The sequence below is a fragment of the Mesoplodon mirus genome (genome assembly GCF_964341445.2).
Source record: "Mesoplodon mirus genome assembly, chromosome: 5".
NCBI classification, from domain to species: Eukaryota; Metazoa; Chordata; class Mammalia; order Artiodactyla; family Ziphiidae; genus Mesoplodon; species Mesoplodon mirus.
In genome coordinates, this window is record NC_138980.1 from 142231923 (window position 1) to 142254295 (window position 22373).

The window sequence follows — 22373 nt, forward strand, 5'->3', positions numbered from 1 at the left end:
TTTCCTGGTATATCTCTACTCCTTATTCTAGGGCTTGTCACATACGAGGCACTTGATAATGTCTGTTGAAGACATGCACATAGGCTTCCCTGGTGGCGCAGTGGTTGAGAGTCCACCTGCCGATGCAGGGGACGCAGGTTTGTGCCCCGATCCGGGAAGATCCCACATGCCGCGGAGCAGCTGGGCCCGTGAGCCATGGCCACTGAGCCTGCGCATCCAGAACCTGTGCTCCGCAACGGAAGAGGCCACAGCAGTGAGAGGCCTGCGTACCGCAAAAAAAAAAAAAAAAAAAAAGAGATGCACAAGACCTCCTAGCCTGGTGACCATGAAACTCTTGCTGTTATGGTAGTGGTTGTTTTTCGTGAAATAAACGCAATAGGTGTACTTAAAAGAAGGGTGAAAAAGATGTCTTTACTCCAAGACTTAGAGTCTTTAACGTGCTGATTTGCTCTTCAAATCTCCAAGAGTTACATATGGAGTGAGAGCTTGCCAAACAGATATGGTTAGAGTCCTTTTATTACCACACCCCTTGTAGGACAGTTCTTCTGTGGAATATAGATTTAGGTGGGACCTTCGTGAACCCTTTCCCAAATTAAGTGCTTGAAGCTCATGGATGAAAGTATCAATGCTTGGATGAAAAGAGATGGGGTGGGGGGTGGGAATGATGGCTCTTGGTGAACTGGGCTGCGCGGCAAGAGATGCTCATGGAGCAGTGGCAACATGAGGCCAGCTAGCCTTTCTGACTGAGCATGCTCCAGGTGACTGCTGACTAGCAACTAGACACTCTTCTGGGTTAGGAAGCTCGACAAGGGAATGAGGGGTTAATATAGCCTGGATGAGAGAAAAGTACTCTTGGCCTGGAACATCTCTGGTGGCCTCTACCCCAAAAGGCTAAATAAGATAATGAAATGATTCTTTTAAAGAGTCCCTCCCACCTACCCCCCACACACACCTGCCAAAGGTAATCCTTGAGGTGAAGGAATAAATGAAAAGTTGAGTCCTTTATAAGAAGGAAATAATTAAGAAGGCACGTTGGGGAAAAGTTGCAAAGCACAACTGAAGATGAGAAGTTGGAGGCTGGGGAGCCCAGAAACTGCACACAAAGAGGTATAATCCACTTGACAGGATGGGGGCCACCTTGGCAGGCAGCAGAGAGTGGGCCTCAGTTATGACTTTCTGTAATGTTGACTAAGGATACAGAATAATTCCTCTTGGCCTCCCCGGGCTGACCTCACATCCTGGGTCCCCAGCTGCAGAAGCTAGAAGGTGTCAGTGACTGCAAAACTTTCAGTAGCAAGAACTAAGAGAAATGTGGGAGGGAGTTAAAGCATCTTTGTGTGTGTGTGACAACAAAGGTTGTACCAAGGCAGTCCTGAATCTGGGGCAGAACTGTGTTCCTGAGGCTGATATGTCCAGGTACTCCTGCCTACCCCTCAGGAGCCCCAGGACCTAGTGCCTATCTCAAGAACTCCGGTATTTTATTTTATTTTATTTTACCTTTTGTTTTTCAGCTTTATAGAGGTATAATTCACAAATAAAACTGTAAGATACCTGAAATATACAACCTGATGATTTATGTATACATTATGAAAAGATTCCCCCCATCCAGTTAATGAATACATTCATCACTTCACATATTTACTTTTTTCTTTTCAGTTCTACTCTCTTCGCAAATTTCAATTATACAATACAATGTTAACTATAATCACCATGTTATACATTAGATCCTCAGACCTTATTTATCTTAAAACTGAAAGTTTATACCGTTTTAGCAAACTCTCATCATTTCCTTCACCCCCAGCCCTGTGGCAACCACTTTCCAATCTCTGTTTTCATGAGTTTGACTTTTTTTTTTTTTTAAGATTCCACATATAAGTAATACCATGCAGTATTTGTCTTTCTCTGTCTGGCTTGTCTCACTTAGCCTGGTGCCCTCTAGCTTCATCCATGTTGTTGCAAATGACAAGATTTCCTTCTTTTTTAAGGCTGAATAATATTCCATCGTGTGTGTGTGTGTGTGTGTGTGTGTATCACATTTTACAACATTTTCTTGATCCATTCATCCACTGATTGACATTTAGTTTGTTTCCATACCTTGACTATTTTGAGTGATGCTGCAATAAACATGGGAGTACAGATTTCTCTTTGAGATAATCATTTTGTTTCCTTTGAATATATACCTAGAAGTGGGATTTCTGAATCATATGGTAGTTCTACTTTTAATTTCTTGAGAAACCTCCATACTATTTTCTATATGGCTGCACCAATTTACATTCCCACCAACAGTGCGCAAGGGTTCCCTTTTCTTCACATCCTTCACTAGCATTTGTTCTTTCATGTCTTTTTGATAATGGACATCTTAACAGGTGTGAGGTGATATCTCATTGTGGTTTTGACTTGCATTTCCCTGATGATTAGCGTTGATGAGCACCTTTTCATGTGCCTGTTGCCTATTCGTAAGTCTTCTTTGGAAAAAATGCCTATTTAAGTCATTTGCCCATTTTAAAATTGGGTTATTTGGGGTTTTTTGCTACTAAGTTGTATGAGATCCTTGTATATTTTGGATATTAACACTTTATCAGATATTGGTTTGCAAATATTTTCTCCCATTCCATAGGTTGCCTTTTCATTTTGTTGATGGTTTCCTTTGCTGAGTAGATGTAGTCCCACTTGTTATTTTTGGTTTTGTTGTCAGGTATTTTAAAGGGAGCCTCTAAATTAAAGGCTCAGAACAATCTTTGCATGTTTGAAAATCTTACTGAAAGCTGGCTTCCTCGTGTATTAGCTGTAGTCAAGGTCCTGCCTTTAAGTACCTAATGTGGTTTAAATACTGCAGTCGGTGGCCCTCACTCTCCAAGGCTATAATGGTTGAGTCAGGAAAGCAAAATGAATGTCATTTAGGAGGCTTAGTTATTATTGGGTGATTGGCTCAACTTCATAGACAACTTATAAAGTGCCGACTCCAAGAGCTAGTGCAAGGCCCCTGTGCAAGACCTAATGCTAAAGCCCTTTAGCAAGGGCTAAAACAGAAAAGAGAAGGTGAGATTCTGGGCCAGGATGACTGTAAATCTCTCTCAGATCTGCCATCTTATCAGGTTGGGGATATTCCCTAAACCCATGCAAAGTAAAGCGATAGAAACTCTAGCCCTATATTCCTCAAATTGTGGTCCATGGACCTCTAGTCTGTGAACTGATAAGAATGGGAAGTGAAAGGAGGTCTTTAGAAAATTTTATAGCAATTTGACATTGTTGCGACATTTTATTGTATTTTATAAAATTATTGGTCCACAATGGATTTGGTGGGAAACACTGATCCTTCACTAGAGTATTTGAGAAGCACTGCGCTAACCTGAATGTCCCCAAGTCCCTCTGGCCCTTAGTTATCAATGAGGTCACATTAGCACACTGACCACTCACTGGTTCTTCTTTCCTTAACATCCACACAGGCCCTTCCCTCCCCACGTTGTCCATGCAACCTGCACATCTGGGGGCTCCTCTGGAGACCGCTACCATTTGTTTCAGAGCCAACCTCTCCCCCAGACATCCACAGATGGACACTCCATTGAGCACCTGCAGCCACTGTCAGGCCAGGACGCATCTGTTCTCCCAAGTTTAGCCGGCACCCCCTTCCTGTGCTCAGAGCCGAGCTGGGTGTCACTCGCCTGGCCTTGCCTTCTTTCTCCTGAGATCAGTTAGACATGCAGGACTGTGGGGGCCAAGGGGCTCTTTTCATGGGATTTTCCTCCTTCATCTCTGGCCCCCGTAGCAAAGTACATCCACAAACAGCAGGCGCATGGATCTGTTGGCCCCTCACAGCCCAATTTCAAGTTCGAGCTAGCCAGCCCCCCGTACATAACTACGTGTTTTCCAGTTTTCAGGGGTCTGTAAAGATCATTTCATTAACCATAGCCTTCATATGCTTTATACTTACATGCATGTTTCAATCTTCACTTAGGTTCCATGAAGCCCCTTTCAGCTTGTAACCTGAGAGCTGTGACCAATGACGTGGACAGTGCAGGAAACAGAACTATAACCTTTACAGTTGTAAGTTCCCCTAGACTCGGGAGGTTGGTGCGAGTCAATTCTGACAACAGCACAGAGGATGTTTCCATGTTTACGCAGCATCTGGTGAGTCCTGACATCTGTCCGTGCAGCTGGGCAGGGCTGGGCGTCTCTGCAGGGCGGACCCCTCGCTTGTCCTCATCCGGTGAAGCCAAGCAGACGTGCCCGTTTGCCCAGGCAGTTACTCATTCCCGCTGTGCTGGTTTTAAAACCGGACACTTTGTAGTGAGCACAGGATGGAACACAATTGTCAGAAAGCACCAAGCAAATTCAAACACTGTGTCTAATAAATAAGAAGGGATCCTTTTATCACTAGAGATGAATTTAAAAGGAAACCCAAAGCAGAGCTGCAGGAGTAAATCCTACAGGATATGTCTGTCCATTTATGCTTAATATATAAAATTAAATGCATAATTTCATGTATTGTTGTGTTTATATAAATATGTGCATATGTAAGGAGAGGGTGTGTATTTAAGCTGCACCCAGAGCCATCTGTTTCCAACTTCACTGGTGCTTTACCACTACCACCATCCACATGCCCTCTTTTAAATGCATAAGCCTTCAAGTCTTTTGATTTTTTTTTTTTTTTTTTTTTTTACTTTTGCATCCTAGGAATCTGACTGGTCATGTTTGCTTCTGTGTGATTTCATTTTCTAAACGTCTATGTTTCCAAACCATCTTCTTGCATATAAATTTTCTTGCTTGCCATTCAGCTTTCTTTTTCCATTCTTAAACTGTGTGTACAGGGATCTGATAGCTGATCTGTCTATAGCTTTACATGACTAAGAAATAAAATATCCAAAGTCAAGTATAGAGGAAATAGCCAGAGTAAACCACATGTCTGCCCTTTAACCGTTGAACCATTTTTCTCCAGGGTGATGTGGCAGAATTGAATTGAGCTTTTGCTTTGCTATTGCCTTTGTCTGGGGTGCAGTTAAGGGAACAGATCATGAGGTTAGCAGAAGTTCTGAAAGTGACACTGAAAAGAGGAAGTATAAATTCTCTAGTTCACAGATGAACTCTGGAGGAAGAAAAAAGGGATTAGGGTGAAAAGTACATTGTGTGTGGGAGCTTAATATGCCCAAAGGCATCAAAACCTGCCCAGGTTCAGCTTACATTTTGAATACGAGCAAGAATGATGTCAGTCATATTAAGATGCTTTACGTCTAGCCCTAGTTCTTTAAAAAATATATATTTTTTGATGATGATCATTTCAAGCATTAGTTTCTACTACTTTTCATTGCAAATATATATTTTAGATTAATATGGTCTAAATAGGCTTTAGTGGATATGGTAGCCGAGATCCACTAGGTTATGCTGCAGTACCAAACAACTCCCCAGTCTCAATGGCTTACAACAGCAAAAGCTTATTTCTCACGTATGTTGTACATGGCCTGTGGGTTAGCTGTGGGTCACATCTGTCCCTTATTCCAGGGTCCACATTGAAGGAGCAACCCCTCTCTTGGGCATTGCTGTATTTGCAGCAGGGGGAAAAGAAGTGATGGTGGAAGCATGCGACAACTCCACACGTTTATGCTCGGAAGTGCCATGTATCACTGTGCTCACGTCTCATTGACTAAAGAATGTCACGTGAGCAAGCCTGGTGTCAGTGGTTTAGGGAAGGAGAACCATCTCATAGGGAGGAGACACTGAAACAATAGAACAGTCCACCACGGTGGGCTAGCCTGGTAATCACAAAATAGTTTATGATACATTAAGAGTACATTTTCCTGTAAAAACAAACCGCCCTCACAGACAACACATTTGTCAGCAGGAATTAAAGCCTCTAGCTAGTTATAAGGTCACAGGGCAGGCAAAGTCTTGATTGATTGGAATCCAATTGTTTTAAGGTTTTATTTTTCTGCTCATTATTCCTTCTACTTTACGAACCAAGAGGCGAGTGTCAAGAAAACATATCATCAATGGCAGGTGGTAGTCTGTGGGTGATGTGTTGCCTTGGGGCTCAGGGCTGTAAAGGGCCTGCAGAGGGGTGTCTGGGATGAGGGGCATTAGAACCCACTGTCGGTCCTCGTGGAGGCAGGGGCAGGCTCCAGTGTGGAGGCACAGCCTGGGCGATGTCACAAGTCAGGCGTGGGGAGAGAGGAGTGTGTTCTCCTCCTCGAGTGGACCAGGAAAGCAGCCCTTCTCACCACACACAGCCCTTTCCTCTCCAAAGCATGCCGTGCCAGCGGCCTGGCCCAGTGCTTTGACTCAGGGGACAGAGGAGAGCGCCTTTTGTGGTATACGAGGCATCAGACTGTATATCAGGCCGTTTATGCAAGTGCACTCCTGGATGTGACAATTCCTGTCTCCCCAAACCAGCGTCTAAGATATATTTCGAGTCTGTAGGAATTCAGCACGGCAGCCCACACTCTCTGCCTTTGGTGTGTGAGTGTGGAGAGAGAATATAATTTAGGAATTGGGCGCCCTGTTGCTGCTGTTTGATCCACTGCTGACCATGGATGACTGAGGACAGTGCCTTGGCCTCTAAGGTCGGAAGATCTGGATTAACTCTGTGAGTTATGGCAAATGACATATCTTTTAATCCTCAGTTTCCTCATCTGTAAAAGGGGGAAAATAGTAGTAATGACAATTGAAATCGTTTTGAACATTCCGCATGTCCCAGGCGCCATTCTAAGCTTTGTTCTATTCCACTCATTATGTCACTTTACAGGCTTGGATCCTAAAGCACAGGGAAGTTAAGCGACTCACCCGCCGCTACACAGCTGAGACGTGGCAGAGTCAGGATTTGAACTCAGGGTCTCGACTACTTTCCTCTTGGCCGTAATGAATTAGCACAGAAAGTGAATACAAAACGTTTAGCACACAGCCCCACATGTAGCAGATGCTATATAAATAGTAGCTAAGGCTGCTGTGATTATCTTTTTGCCCTTGAAAATGTGAGAAGTTCCTTTCCTCTCATAGTAGCCAAAGGACTAGTTTCACGGGGCAGGCAATTTTCTGGGACACTGGAATTGGCTGCTGTGTTTACCCTAATGTGCTGCAGTGATTTTATGAATGGAAATGAGGTCATTAGAAGAAAATGACATTTACTTCACCCTGTAACCTGCTTACTGTTTCCCTTTTGTTGGAGAGTCCCTGGCGTTCTGGAATACATTTCCTTGAGTGATGAGGAGAGGAGGTGGCTGAGGAAAATGTCAGGTGGCCTCGTGCCTGGATTCAGCAGTACTTCATCCTGGGGCCGAGCACAGGCTGGAGACACAATGAGGCCTGGGGCTGGGGCAGCTCCAAATATCCCACCCCAGAGGGTCAGGGCAAGGAAGACCCAGTGACAGGACTGCTCACCAGAGCAGCTGAGAGCTGCTGTACAAAGTTGAGGTGCTTTTGCAGGATACGTTTGGCTAAATTTCTAAGCTTCTATGAATAAATTTCATTGAAATACCGTCTTTCCCTTCCACTTCAGTAGTCATGAAGAACATCAGTCATGTGGGGAGAGGAGAAAGTGCAGAGGAAACTCTGCAAGGATATAAACGCAAATGCTAACTCTGGCTCTTTTAGTGTGTGTGGTTTTTTGAGTACCAACATATCACACGCTTATTGTAAAAATAAAATTAGACAACAGTAAAGCAGAAAATTCATATTGAAAAAGACTAGGGCATCATCCATAAATTCAGTACAATTGGTGTTCACCTGAAGGTGTTCCAATTCCGTTCAGCTTGTGTGTTCAGAAGGCACATTTTAATTTGTGACTTGGGAAGAAGAAGAAACTTATTATCTCCCTGACTTTCCTCTTTTCAGGTCCTGTCTCCTTCTTCACATGCAAATGGAATGTGAATCTTTTCCTAAAATCTGCAGTTTTATGGCCTGTGCCAAACAGGACCTTGGTCAAACTCTCAGCCATTTTATGATGGCTCAGTTTCCTCCCCAGCAGCTCCAGAACATTTGGGGAAGTAAAAGAAAGGGTGGGACAGGTTTTGGAGGCAGTGAAGATGATGAAGACATTTTTTCTGAAACTACTTACCAAGGACATTTATTGAACACATATTATGTGCTTTGACTAGTCCTCTTTAGTCTAGTTGGTGAGAAGAGATATTAACAGAGGAAACAATTTTCATTGTTAAAAGGAGCTCAGAGCTGTTCAGCCATGCTCATGTAATCAAATGGCTTCAATTGCTTTTTAGCTTTCTAGATCAGTTTTTCTAATTTCAAGAGTCATTTCCAGCCCATAACGTGCTAAGTGTCCAAGGGGGAGAGTGCTTGAGGCACCTGATGGTTGAGTCCTCTTTCATACCTGTACCTTAAAGGACTAAAGTCTTTCCAGCTCTCTACCACCCTCAGCTGGGGGAGGCAAAAACATCATACCATTTGCACATAAAACCTACACCCTTTTTTGCTTTTGATGGATAAACAAAAATGACCATTTTTTTGTTTTTGTTTTTTTCCGCTATAGCTGTTTTCATATTTAATCATAATTATTTTTCTTATTGAAGTATAGTTGATTTACAGCGTTGCACCAATCTCTGCTGTACAGCAAAGTGACTCAGTTGTACACATATATACATTCTTTTTTTATATTCTTTTCCATTATGATTTATCACAGAATATTCAATATAGTTCCCTGTGCTATACATTAGGATCTTGTTGTTTACCTGTTCTAAATGTAACAGTTTGCATCTACCAACCCCAAACTCCCAGTCCATCCTTCTCCCTCCCCCACTTCCCCTTGGCAACCACAAGTCTTTACTCTCTGCCTATGAGTCTGTTTCTGTCAAAAATGACCATTTTAATCAATGGCTCTGCATGGTTGTAGCTTGTGAAAGAAATCTAGATGTTCTCCATTATGCTAAATAGCATCCTTTGGCAAAGTAATTGTGGGGAAAACATTTGTTATGTTATAGCTCAAAATACTTTCTTATCCTGGAATAAATTCATGATTTTCAAACCATACCATATCAACCTACGAAGATAAACATGTAACATCTTGTTTTTCACCATAATATTACATCTGCCTAAAAGAGAAAAAGCTAAACCACAAAAACTTGTGCTGAAAATCTTATATCCTGAAGAATTAAACATACAAATACACCGAGAAGGTGAATCATCAAATTTTAAAATGAAATGAAAGCTTTTTACAAATTTAGAGAAATTATTGTTCATTTCAAAGAATGTATGAACAAAGCACATACATTGAATTCTCTAAAGCACTAATATCTTCCTTGTAGAGCACAAGGCTAATTGAGTGATTTTCATTCTAGCACTTGTTTAGATAATTTAGAATCATTAAAAAGCAAAGTGTTCTGGTTTTGAGGTTTATGACACCTGGCCTTTTTGCTTTTCCATAAAGCCAGTAATTGCATTTTAGCCATTGTGCTGTTGTGGGTAGATCATCCATCTTCGTCTCTGCCTGTTGCTGCAACACAGATATAGGTTTCCAGGATCACATTTAGAAAATAATATAATCGATTCTGGGTTATGAATTTTGTCTAATTACCCCCTCTTCTAGACTCTGAAGACAACACGTACATTTTAAGAAATTGCAAACACATTTCCCATAGGACAGAAGCTGATTTATTACAACTTAATGGAGAGTGCAATGGGATCATTTAACTTTGGCCCTTTACTTTTCTGAACAGAGAAGGACAAGTTTCTTTGTGTTAGTGATCACTTCTGCCCCACGTCCCCGCTTTCTTGGGGTCTCTTCAGTGACAAGCTCAATGGCAACTAGACTCAGTACTCATTTTGAACATTTTCCACTAGGTTTGTGTTTTGGCAGTTTTGTTTTGGCCCTTACGGTTCACTGAATTATGTGCTAGCATATTTCTCCATGTGTAGAAATTATTGTATTGCACTGTCACTTAGTCACCTATTCATTGTTCAGACAAAATTGGCTGATGTGTCATAGTCCAATGGCTTTGAATACCCAACAATGTTTCTTTCTTTGAAAAAGCAGATAGAACCAAATCCCATTTCAGTGAGTGTGGTTTATCCTTGCTCCTTGTAGTAATTTCCTAAGGCTGCTGTAATAAATTACCACAAACTTGGTGGCTTAAAACAGCAGCAATTTACTATCTCATGGTTCTGGAGGCCAGAAGTTGGAACTCCATTTCACTGGGCTGAAATCAAGGTGTCAGCAGGGCCATGCTCCCTCTGGAGGCTCTAGGGGAGAACTCCTTCCTTCTTCCCTCTTCCAGCTTTTGGTAGCTGCCAGCATTTCCTGGCATGTGGCCCCATCATGCCAATGTCTGCCTCCATGGTCACGTCGCCTTCCCCTTTTCTGTCTGTATCGTGTATCTCTCTGCCTCCCTCTTGTAAGGATGTATGTGATTGCAGTCAGGGCCCACCTGGATAATCCAGGATACTCTTCCAATCTTAGGAACCTTAACTTAATCACATCTGCAAAGTCTTTGGCATGTCAGGTAACATTCACAGGTTCAAGGGATTCAGACCTGATATCTTTGGTGGACATTTTTAGCCTACTACATTCATATATAACAAAAGCAAGGTGTCCCATATGCTTTTATAATGAATCACCTCTTACATGATCTCACTTGGTAGTTTTTAAAAAGCTCCATGCTTGTAATGGTATAAGGCCTATGAGACTCTATATCTACTTTCATATAAATATGGATTTGGACCTCTCTGCCAGGTAGGGCTGTAGGTGGATATATTGTTAGGCTCCTTGAAAAGCTTTTTGTTCTAATATTTTTATGCAGAGACTGACCCAGTATGGAGGGGCATGGATAATTATTTGGACCTGGTTTTCAATTGCCCATTTCTAGCTGGAGATTTCCAGATATCACCATTTAGGAACTTAAGTTTCCTAAAATGCCTCTTCTATCCATTTCCACTAAGGGGAATTATTCCTGGGACTTACCCCAGTCCCATTGTGTTTAGCCTGATACCTGGGCACCCTCTAATCTGTAGTTTGCTGGACTGCCCCGGACTTCTAACCTCTTCTGGGAACCTTGAACTCTCCAGGCCCGGCTGCTCTCTGCAAACATGGTGGTACCAGTCCTGGTGGAAACAAGAAAGGGCACATAGAAAGGAGTCATTTCTCTGAGCTCATCATTCAGGAGCACAGGAGCTTGTTGCTTTCCAAACCTTAGCCTTTAGGACTTTTCGGTTAACCTACACGGAACCTCAGAGACTTTATCTTTTTGAACTGTTTGGCTTTTTGAACTGTCTCCTTTCCCCATGATTATCTGCCCAAGATAGAGATTTTTTTGGCCAGCTCTCTTTCCCTTGCTCCTTCTGGCCAATTATTGTCCTGCTACAGACTTTGGCCCTTTGGCAAAGCCATCATGTGGAGAATCAAGCGAGTGGACTGCGTGCTCCCTCCCTTTTCACCCAGTTGAAAATTCATATTGAAAAAGACTAGGGCATCATCCATAAATTCAGTACAATTGGTGTTCACCCAGTTGACTCTAAGATAATTTGGTTACTCTCTTCTCCAGTGGGAATTTCAAAGCTGTGATTGACTTTTAGGCCCTGCTCTGGGATAGATCAGTGTAAAGGACTCATGTTCTGGTTTTCTTATCAGGATTATGGAGGGCTATATTTAGAAAGACCCCTGGAATGAAGATATAATCCAGAGCTTTCTAGCCCTGCCTTTTGGCCAAGCTTGACAAGTTTATTCTCCAACACTCAGTTCTGACCACATGTACTTTTAGACAGGAATTGTCCTCAGCCTGGAGCCAGGTGGAAACTCCTTTCCCCTCATTCCTACCCTCTTTCCCTCAATGTCCTGTGAGAAAGTCTACCTGATCTACAATGGCAGTTGTGAAGAACTGGAATACAACCTTCCCTTAACTTGCCATTTGTAATAGATACAATATGTGGAGCTATTTCTTTGGATCCTTAAAAGCTCTGGCCAATAGTGACTGTGGCCTAGACAGGCCAGACTACAATGGCATTTGTCTGCCCTAGTCATACCTACCAACTGACTTTCCCCATTACTAGACTCCTTGGGGTTGGAGAGCATGTCTTGTGAATTTCTGGTCGACCACAGTCTCACTGAGCTTTCCACACATAGGTACAGTGCAGTGGAAAAAGTATGAACTCTGGAGTCACACAGGACTAGATTAAAAACTGGGTTCTTGCACCTATTGGCTAGAGTGAATTATTTAAATTTTCTGAGCCTCAGGTTTTTTTAAAATATGTCAATGGACACAACGATTCTTGCCTAAAACAAAATTAAATAAAATGAGTTACATAATGTGCCTAGCAGAGTGCCTGGCATATTATTTAGGGCACAATTAAAGTTAGGTATTGTCAGTGTGTTTTTGTTAAACAAATGGGTAAGAAATGTCTTGGATTGCCTTATTTCTACTGCTTCATGATGTAAATGTATACTTTATAATTAAATTTTGTAAAGTACTTTTCAAGTAGTTTATTTATTCATTAAACAAATATTTACTGAAATGCCAAATGTAGAATGGTGAACTAATACTCATTTACAAAGCAACTGGAAGTTAAGCTTCTGAACTATGTGCCAGGATTCCAGCCTACAAATTCCTTTGTTTTACGGGAAAATATTTATTTTATTAGGCATATTTTAGAACTTTCTGATTGCTTAATATTCTCATGCCATGATTCACTATAAAAATGAGTATAGCTTTCCAACTGTAAGGAATTGGTTAGTGAGGACTTAGATCCTTTCTTGAAAGACGTAGAAATGCCCAAGGCCTGCCATTTTGAACATTGATATGGCAACAGACCAATTAGGTCAAATGCATATCTACAAGTGAGATATTATTCTATATTTTAGTGCATAAATGGAGGCTCAATGAGATTAAATGGAAAAAAAAAGCCACAGAGCTGGCAGTTGGTAGCATTTGTATTTGACTTTAGGTCTGATCAATCCAAGGTTCAAATTCTACTACACTCCTATACTTAGATTTTTATATTAATGAATGTCCTTTTCCTTTTTGGAGGAAGAACAGTAGTAATTCAAGCAGTTGGAGCCAAAATGGCCCCAGTAATGAGCGCTAAAGAAAGAGCTCTTATCTACAAGTCTGAAGATCTGGCTTCTGGTCCCATCTCTGCTCCCAGCTAACCCTGCCATTGTGGGGAGGGAGAGGAATTGAAACCGAGAAGGACCCTTGGGGACCCTGGGCACAGAAGCCTTTTTTGCCCCGTTTCTTGTAAGCAAGACTCCAGCCTCCATGACCTTCCCTGAGTTCCAAAGGGCAGATTCGAACAATTGCTAATCAGGGGAGTAGCAGCTAAGAAACCACCTGAGGCCAGATTAAAGGGACCAGAGAAGCTCATCCAGATTAGGAGACTAGACCACCTGAGACAAGATTAAGGCATCACAGGCCCTGCACACACCCTAATCCTGTCAGCAACCCCACGCTTGAACTACTGCTATAAAACTCTTCATCAAATCCTCCCAGGTTAGGACACATAGTTTTTGAGGGCAGGAACCCACTGGGTCCCCCTTTGCCTGGCAAAGCAGTAAAGCTATTCTTTTCTGCTTCACCCAAAACTCTGTCTCTGAGATTCATTTCGGCACCAGTGCAGAGAGGCTGAGCTTTCAGCATCAGAATGACCTGGAATCCCAACTTCTCTGAGCATCTCAGTAGCCTCTCAGCTGTAAACTTTGACCCATCACACAAAAGTCAATAGGGTCCCTGGCCATCTGAGAGTCAAATATGTCTCTTTAGCCTCAGACAAATGTTTTTCTTTGTGGTTCTATAGGAATCAAGGGATGATCCAAGGGATGTTATCATATTATCCCTTCTAGTAAAAGCACTACTCTGAGAAGGTCTAGGACTTGGAACCACATATCCACCCATTCCTAAGTCAGGTAGGAATACAGCCTCATTAAAGTCCTAGAGAAATGGACTAAGCTGGAGGTGGTGAAGGGTGGACCATATTGGGATAGGCAGTAACCACTTCTTGATTTCATAGTGCCCAAGGCATTTGTGGGTTCCTTCTCCCATTCTGCATGTACTGAGTCATCAGAGAAAAGGGACTATTGGTCCATTCTTGAAGTTGGTATAGTAAAACACCATGGGATTTACTTTTTAAAATTATTTTAACTTTTTATTTTGAAATAATTTCAGACTCAGAACAGTCGCAAAAGAATACAAAAAATTCTCTTATACTCTTCATCCATATTCACCAAATTTTAGCGTTTACTGCCTTTTATCTACCTTAGCTTTATCATTCTCCCTACATACACACACACAACTTGAAATTTTGAGAGCCAGTTGCAAACATGATGCCCCCTTACTACTGTATTTAGTAATATATTTATATTTATTTACCTCTATATTTAGTACATTTATATTTAGCTCTGTATAGTTCCTAAAAACAAGGGGCCATTCTGTTATATAACCACAGTATAATTTTCAGAAGCATGAAATTAACACTGATACAATGCTATTTTATAATCTATAGACCTTAGTCAAATTTCACAAGTTGTTTCAGTGAATGTCCTCTATAGCAAAGGAAAAACCCATAGCATAAAACATAGCATTTAGTTCTCAGGAGCCTTTTGTCTCCTTTAATCTGGATCCATTCCGCAGTCCTGTTGACTTTTGTGACGTTGAAGAGAACAGGCCAGTGATTTGTAGGAAGTCTCTCAGTTTGGTTTTATCTGATGTTTCCTCATCATTCACGTTATGCATTTGGGGCAGGAAAGCCATGAGAGAGGCTGGGTTCTTCCCAGAGCTTCCTGTCAGGAGGCACTGGTGCTTGCTTTGCCCTGTCACTGATGGTGATTTCTTTCATCAGTTGGTCAAGTGCTGTCCTTTAGGTTTCTCCACTGTGAAGCTTGTATTTTCCCCTTTGAATTCTATAAGAATCTGTGAGGAGATACTTTAGAACTATCTAAATATCCTGTTTCTCATCACAATTTAGCTCACTAGTTTTAGCAGCCATTTTAGGATTCTTGCCTGAGGCATTTATTACTAGTTGGTTGCCAAATGGTGATTTTTCTAATTTTCTGTTTTTCATTCTACATTGGAATTCTGCACCATTGAATTGCTAATGACACTCCAGAAAGACTCTGTAAAAGAGAAAATATCTGAGCTAATCTAAATCCATAGGAAATAAAAACACCCCCTCCCCTCTCCTTAGTCCCAGAGCCCAGGTATTCTGCTAAGTGGCTTATCTGTCTATATTTAACACAGTGGAAATACGCAGAGCTGTTGGAAGTTGTTCCTAAGGCTGCTTTCTATTTAAGGTAACAAATAATTCCTAATCTTCTCTGAGAACCTTCTCTCCTCAGGTTGACCCTATACTTTTTTCCCATAAAGTCTTGGTCTTATTATTTTCCCTTTCCTGGACCTCTCCCAGTATACACACACACACACACACACACCATAAAACCTGACTCTTAAAGCTGGTGAAGTTAAAGCTGTTTTCTAAACATTAGAGACTCTACTCACCTCAAACCTCTTTCAGGGCATGACTGGCAAGTTGACATTCCAAAGGCGCCCTTACTCCCTTTGACTTCTAGCTCAGCACTTTCAGTTACCTGCTATCTGGTCTTTAAGCTCAGACGCTCAAGGTGAATCCAATTCATTTCTCTCTCACACTCTCCCATGTAAAATAAGTCACTTTGTTTTCCCCAATTTCTCACTCTTAAAATGACTTTTCGAAAATAGAACCTAAAACAGACCTTTCCTCCACTAGGCTCCTGAAATACAAAACTATGTTTAGGACTCTCCCCCAGTTACTTCCTTCAGAAGATTTCTGACCTTCCACCACTCTTCCCATCTATGAGAACCATTCTTTCCCTGGGACAATCATTCTCCTTACAGTAGATATCAGAAGACCTTAGATTATTCTAATAACTTGTTATATTTTTTTAGGGAAGCTAATTTTCACTTAACACCAAAGGAGCAATGAGCACCAATGACCTGCATCCAAGAAAATCTTCCCTCCTGGTTAATAGACTCTGTTATTTTAATATTAAGAAACTGGGTCTCTTTTGCCTTATAATATTATGACTCTTAAGCATAATGGGAACCTTTAAGGAACCATCCTCTGGTCTGAAATCCATGGCACAGTCACCCGCTTCTAGGAGGAGGAATATATTTATGATTGATCTTTTGTCATAAATCTTAAGCTAGGAATAGAAATGGTAGATCTACTAAATAAAACTGACTTTATTCCCCAGGAGTTTCTGGGGAATTAAGTTACTAGTTAGTACCAGAAATTACTATCTTTGGAGAAACTCCAATTTCTCACGAGTAACCTTGCTTTTTCTATTAGGAAATATTGAGAGATGATATATTCTTCTCCCCACTTAAAATCCCCAAGTGACAGCACTTCCTTGCTTTATCCTTGAATAGGATAAGAAACAAAAAATCTCCTCAACAACAGTTTTGGCCACTCTAGGAACACAGATCTTTTCAGATCTTTTCTTCCGTGAAACTCACTAGTCAAAAGACTTTCTGGTTCTAGATACATCCACTGTAACAAGCAGAGAGTCAGAGTAATGCATCACCAAACCTCTGTTAATTAATACAGTACAGTCATCGCTACATATCTGCAGGGGATTGGTTCCAGGACAACCGCCCCCTCCTCCCCCACTGCCATGGGTACCAATATCCGAGGATGCTGAAGTCCTGTATATAAAATGGAATAGTATTTGCATATAACCTACACACATCCTTCTGTATACTTTAAATCATTTCTAGATTACTTACAATATCTAATACAATATAAACACTATGTAAATCCTTACCAGCATGTGGCAAATTCCAGTTTTGCTTTTTGGAACTTTATGGAATTTTTTTTCCAAATATTTTTGATCCGCGGTCGGTTGAATCTGTGGATAAGGAACCTGTGGATATGAAGGGCCACATTTCCGATACTGGCTGACGAAACAAACTCAACTTCTCTCTAAATTATGTGATAATTTATCCTCAGCACATTTGATGTGAACACTCAAGTATTTCGGCAGAACCTACCTGTACGTTCAGATATTATAACAGAGAGCAGGTCAGAAAAAGATGTGACCTATAGGATTAAGGGTGGAATATTTTCTCTCTAGCCTTCCCTTCTGTGGTTGCAGTTTTAGAACATTCAATCACTGCTGTTGAGGGACGGACTGCCCACATGGTATCTAGACAACACAACACTGGGTAGAACCCATCTCCATCCGATGAGATAAAAAGGACATTGATAGGCCACAGGCACTAGGGACTTGGATTACATCTTGAAAAATATCTTAAGCCAGGTGGGGCAGTTTGAAAATCAATGAAAATAATACTTGCAATGGAATGAAATACATCATATATTAAAATTCATGAGTTGATGATTCTTAAACAAACAAAGAGAACAATGTTTGGAGATTGGAGCCAGGGGACTCATCTTCTGAAAAATGATATATAAAGGGAAAAAATCAAACACTTATCCTGTCTTTCCTGCATGTACTGTGCAACCAAATAGCTGATAAGGGAAAGTTCTTTATAAATAGAAGAATTACAGATAAGAATGAAGAAGGAATGATAAGATAAATAATATCAGTGTTTTGCCACTGCAAAAATAATGAGTTTAGGCAACTGTATCAATGAGTATGTAAAACTATTAGTTGATAGGCTTATGGGGAACTTTAAGATAGTTGGATCAATCTGGCAGCACTTGAAGCCACTTATCAATCGTAACACATCCAAAAGAGAAGCAGCCCAGCATTATTTTGCCTTGCAATGCAATGCAAGAGGAAATATACAATACAACATGTAAAACATTCTTACCAAAAAATTGAACCTGATTCTTGTTAAGCCTCTAGATTTAACCGGTGGTATATAGGAAATATAGGGACCAGAGGAACATGCTAAACAACGCCATATGGATGCAATCAGCAAAATCCAGAATGTAGGAAACTCAGAAGACAAATAACCCAAGTTCTTCAGCAAATAAAGTAGAAGAAAAAAATTAAAGAAAGGGAACCTATAGATTAAAAGAAACCAATGAGAAGTACCAAACAAATGTGAGGTGTGGATTTAGGATCCTGACTCAAAGCAACTATGTTAAAAAAAAAAAAAAAAGACATGTACTAGACCACCAGAAATATTTGAACACTACACTAACTGAATATTTGGAAAAAGTCATCTTTTACTAATACTCGAGCATTTACAGATGAAATGATATGATGTCTGTGATTTGCTTCAAAATAATCTCTTGGGCAGAAACGTGGGTAGGAGTACATATGAAGCAAGATTGGTTGGAAGCTGGTAGTTGTGATGCTGACATGGAAGTGAAGGTTCATTATAAACTTTTTATAATGTATATACCTTAGGCATTAGTCATCTCAGAATCAATGTACTTTTCTTTCTCTGATAAGTAGATCATTTTGGTAATAGAATCACTTAGGTTTGACCAATAAGTTAGCACACTTTTAATGTTCCTGAATTTGCATGGAAATGTGCAGTAGTTTGAGGAGGGGTAGAGTAAACCCTGAAAAGACATGTATCTCCTCCAATTAGGATATACGTTAATTCTCATATTAGCCCTCAAACCAGGGGCTGATTTTTCTTACTATCTGGCCAGGTGAGTGAGCTGCTGATATGATACCAGCATGTAGACCGGGAAAATACAGGCTGGACTGCAGAAGACTCTTTCATGTTCACAGTGTCCTCCCCACCAGCAGCTCTAAGCCCTGAGGAGTTTCCTATAACTATTTCATAGGAAATTAATGAACCTGGTCGGCAGAGTCGTCTGCTCGCAAATACAGGTAATTCCACCACGATACGGTCAGTACCTTATCTCTAATTATTAAAGTAGGGCCAATTTGGAAATACATCTTTTCCTTTTTTTTTTTTTTTTTTTTTTTTTGCGGTACGCGGGCCTCTCACTGTTGTGGCCTCTCCCGTTGCGGAGCACAGGCTCCGGACGCACAGGCTCAGCGGCCATGGCTCACGGGCCCAGCCGCTCCACGGCATGTGGGATCTTCCCGGACCGGGGCACGAACCCGTGTCTGCCTGGACTCTCAGCCACTGCACCACCAGGGAAGCCCCCATCTTTTCCTTTTTAATTGTCAATGCCAATGTATCCACCTTTGAAATAAAACCTATATGGCTATAAAAATTTGTTATTTCTTTATGTGTGCTCTTTCTCTGGGCCTCTGCTCTTTCCTCTCATATGCCTCAATAGTTGTAGTGGGGAAGGATGGCAAATTAGCTTTACAAAATTCTTATTTGTACCTCCAAATGGGGACTTCACCATGCCCATGACTGAACACTGTTGATGGAAAATGAAAATAACAAATAGGGCAAGTTCTTAAAAGGAAAGGGGGTATTGAAAGCTGCACCTGTTTCCATGGCAAGAGAAAGTGCAGTAGTAGGTAAGTTAGGAGATGAACACTTTATAAGTGAATCTCAAGGTTTTAAAACTCTCTTACATGAAATGTTGACTTAATAGTGTGGGCGTGTGTATTTAAATTTTACTTTTTTCGTATGCCTTGGGTAGCAGTGCTAATTCAGATACCAAGGTGTTGTGAATTATCCACTAGGACAGGCAAATCTGAGGGAGAAAAAGCCTTACAGCTGTCATTTGAAAATTCTAACGAAACGTCACTTTGGTCTTTATGTTTGTTTTTAACAGGAGCTGTTGTCAAGGAAGGAGACAAAGTTCTCATTGGCCAATCTAAGTTGGATGCTTCCAACCTCTTATTTAAATTGCCCAAATCTCAGCGTTCTGCATATGAAATTTGGTTCCAAGTTACATCTCTTCCTCACCATGGAACTATTATGGTTGGAGAGAGGAATATTACCAAAAGCAAACCCAATTTCTCTCAGTATGTAATTAATAAACTTGGAATCACATACCTTCACGATGACTCTGAATCACTAGCTGATCGTTTTACCTTTGCCGTTTGGCCCAACCAAAAGAGCAAGTCCACCACTAAGCCAGAGGCTGACTTTCTTGAAGAGATGTTTAACATCACCATCACTCCTATAAATGACCAGGCACCAGAATTAAGGACAAAAGGGCTTTGGATGAAAGTTCTGCAGGGCAATAGGTTGGTTTTAGGACCTGAAAACCTAAAAGTGGAAGATCCAGACAGTCCTCCAGAGGAGATCAGATATATGATCATCCGTAATCCTAATAATGGCTTTTTGGCAATGGCTCACCGTCCACACATACCTGTTCAGCATTTCACACAGCCCACATTGGTAACTCTCAGGTGTGGTTCATACAAGATGGAAGCCCATTCTCTGGAGTGTTTTACTTCAGGGTGACCGATGGCCAGCACCGCCCACTCTACAAGCTCTTCCACCTGGATGTCATCCCCATCTCCATCACCCTCGTGAACCTCACTGACCTACTTCTCCCACAAGGCCAGACAACCGTTCCCATCACCAGTGCTCACCTGTCAGCAGTGACCAATGGGAGGAGCCCCCAAGTCACTTACAAGATAACATGGACCCTGCAACATGGGTATCTGCTCGTCGAAAACCAGGTGGTCATCAGCTTTGGACGGGAGGATCTGAATTCAGGAAAGCTCTCTTACCACGTGACAGACCTCACTGCCTCAGAGGACCAGCTACGGTTCTTGCTGTTTACATCAGAAAGCAACCTGACAGGACAAACACTGCGCATCAGGGTGCAGCCTTTACTGCGGGTTATGTCAGATCTGACAATTGCCAACAGAGTGGCCCATCAGCTGAGAAGAAAGGACCTTGATGCTACTGAGCTTGCTAATAGGACTAACAGTGATCCCAAATTTGAAGTGACAGAACCCCCCGTCCATGGCAGACTTGTACGAAGAGTGGCCCAGGGCACTGCAATGGAAGACACGACTCTGTTCACTCAGAAGGATGTTGACCAAGGACTGTTGATGCTCGAGCCACATGCCAATCTAACTGGCACTGATAGGCTGAATGACTCCTTCACCTTCCTGCTCAGGGCAGCCCACGTACAGCCAGCAACAGGTTGTCTCCCCTTCACCATAGTGCCACCTGACCCCTTTCTTTTGCAGACTTTTACCCCTGATGTTTCTTTCCTAGTCACTGCAGATAACCTTGTGACTTCAGGTCTCAGGAAAAGCTTGTGGTTTCCTCAGGACCTACAGCACAGACAGGAACTCTGGGGAAGCTGACCCAGACCAGATGGCAGGAAGCAGATCCCTGGGGACAACACAGTGGTGAAGCGCCCACTCTGGATGTCAAGGCCTCTCCTACCAGAGTCATTTGGCCACCAGATGCCACCAAAGCCAGCCCTGGGCACCCACCCAGCCCAGGGAGGGCAGTCTCCTTCCGATAATCATCATACCATTGGCAGTGGTGGTCTTCCTGCTAATAGTAACTGCAGTGGCCTTGTGTGTCTGGCTGCTGGGCCAGAAGATAAAAAAGGCAAAACCTCTTATTAAGCCCCAGATCAACCTAGAACCCACACCCCCAGGTCCTAGGCCAGAAAGGAGCATAGCTGTTCCCACTGTCACAGTGATGGCTCTTCTAAAAAGCTCCAACAGTCCTCCGGTCAGTCTTTTCGGGGCCCCACAATGTGAGCACATGGAAAAATCTTCAGTCATTGAGCCAGTGAAAAAATGTGCTCCTTGGGAGACATGGGTGAATCTGGATCCTGACATGGTCAAGCTCTGCCGACAAACCAACCCAACACTGAAGCACAACCAGTACTGGGTGTAGACTGAGGGTGCTTGTTCCTTACCACCTGCTGTGTGTCAGATACTGGGATACAAAGACAAAGAAGTGCTGGTTGGATCAACTGAGAAAAGCCCAGCCCTGCCATCCCTTGGTGTTCTGTTGTAGCTCCATGGTTATATGTTGGCAGGTGTTTACTGTAACTTTTGTACAACACTCATGTTATGGGCTGTCCACAATGAGCTTTGTGTACCCTCTTCTGGACCTGATGCTCTGAGTGTACGTAAGATTTTGCCACTATTTCAGCCCTTTACCAAGGTGTGACAGAACATGCTGGCCCGACTGCAGATTAACATGGGAGCTAGAGTTAGTGGAGGAAGGCTTTGACTGTTTTTCACTGAGGATTCACTCTGACTGATTCAACGAGGAAGTACAAGAGCTGTTTCTGCAGGTAGGAGAGGTAATTTATCATATCAGTGAGTTTGTTTCTAGTGTTTTTCTGTAACGACTTTTCCTCCTTGGAGTATCTAGCTTTGACTTCTTAATGCAAGAAATGCCTTGGTGCTCCAGATAGTTTGACAGTCTGGCCCCCTTTGCAAGTATTCATTGAATACATTGAGTTTCATCAAGAGGCTCTGTCTATTCTGATTTGTAACATCAAGCCTATAGTACAAATATTATTTGAAGCCCTAAAGAATAGGTTTAATGCTTTTGTGATACCTCAATTTGGCTTCACTTTACAATGAACTGAAATAATGGCAAATTTGTATTTGACTTGTCTAGTTGAGC

General features: G+C 41.9%; 1 protein-coding gene across 1 annotated transcript in view; it reads left to right on the forward strand.

Moving 5' to 3' along the window:
- LOC309804916 (chondroitin sulfate proteoglycan 4-like) overlaps positions 1-21937 on the forward strand; it is a gene marked incomplete at its 5' end in the record, with an annotated part of 65077 nt that extends 43140 nt beyond the window's left edge. Inside the window, 8 exon segments of the mRNA XM_082622612.1 lie at positions 3956-4128; positions 18532-18549; positions 18553-18666; positions 18670-18715; positions 19585-20145; positions 20148-21014; positions 21017-21205; positions 21208-21937. Coding sequence (XP_082478738.1) covers positions 3956-4128; positions 18532-18549; positions 18553-18666; positions 18670-18715; positions 19585-20145; positions 20148-21014; positions 21017-21205; positions 21208-21629 — 2390 coding nt within the window. The 3' untranslated portion in view covers positions 21630-21937.
- Between the last annotated feature and the right edge of the window lie 436 nt (positions 21938-22373).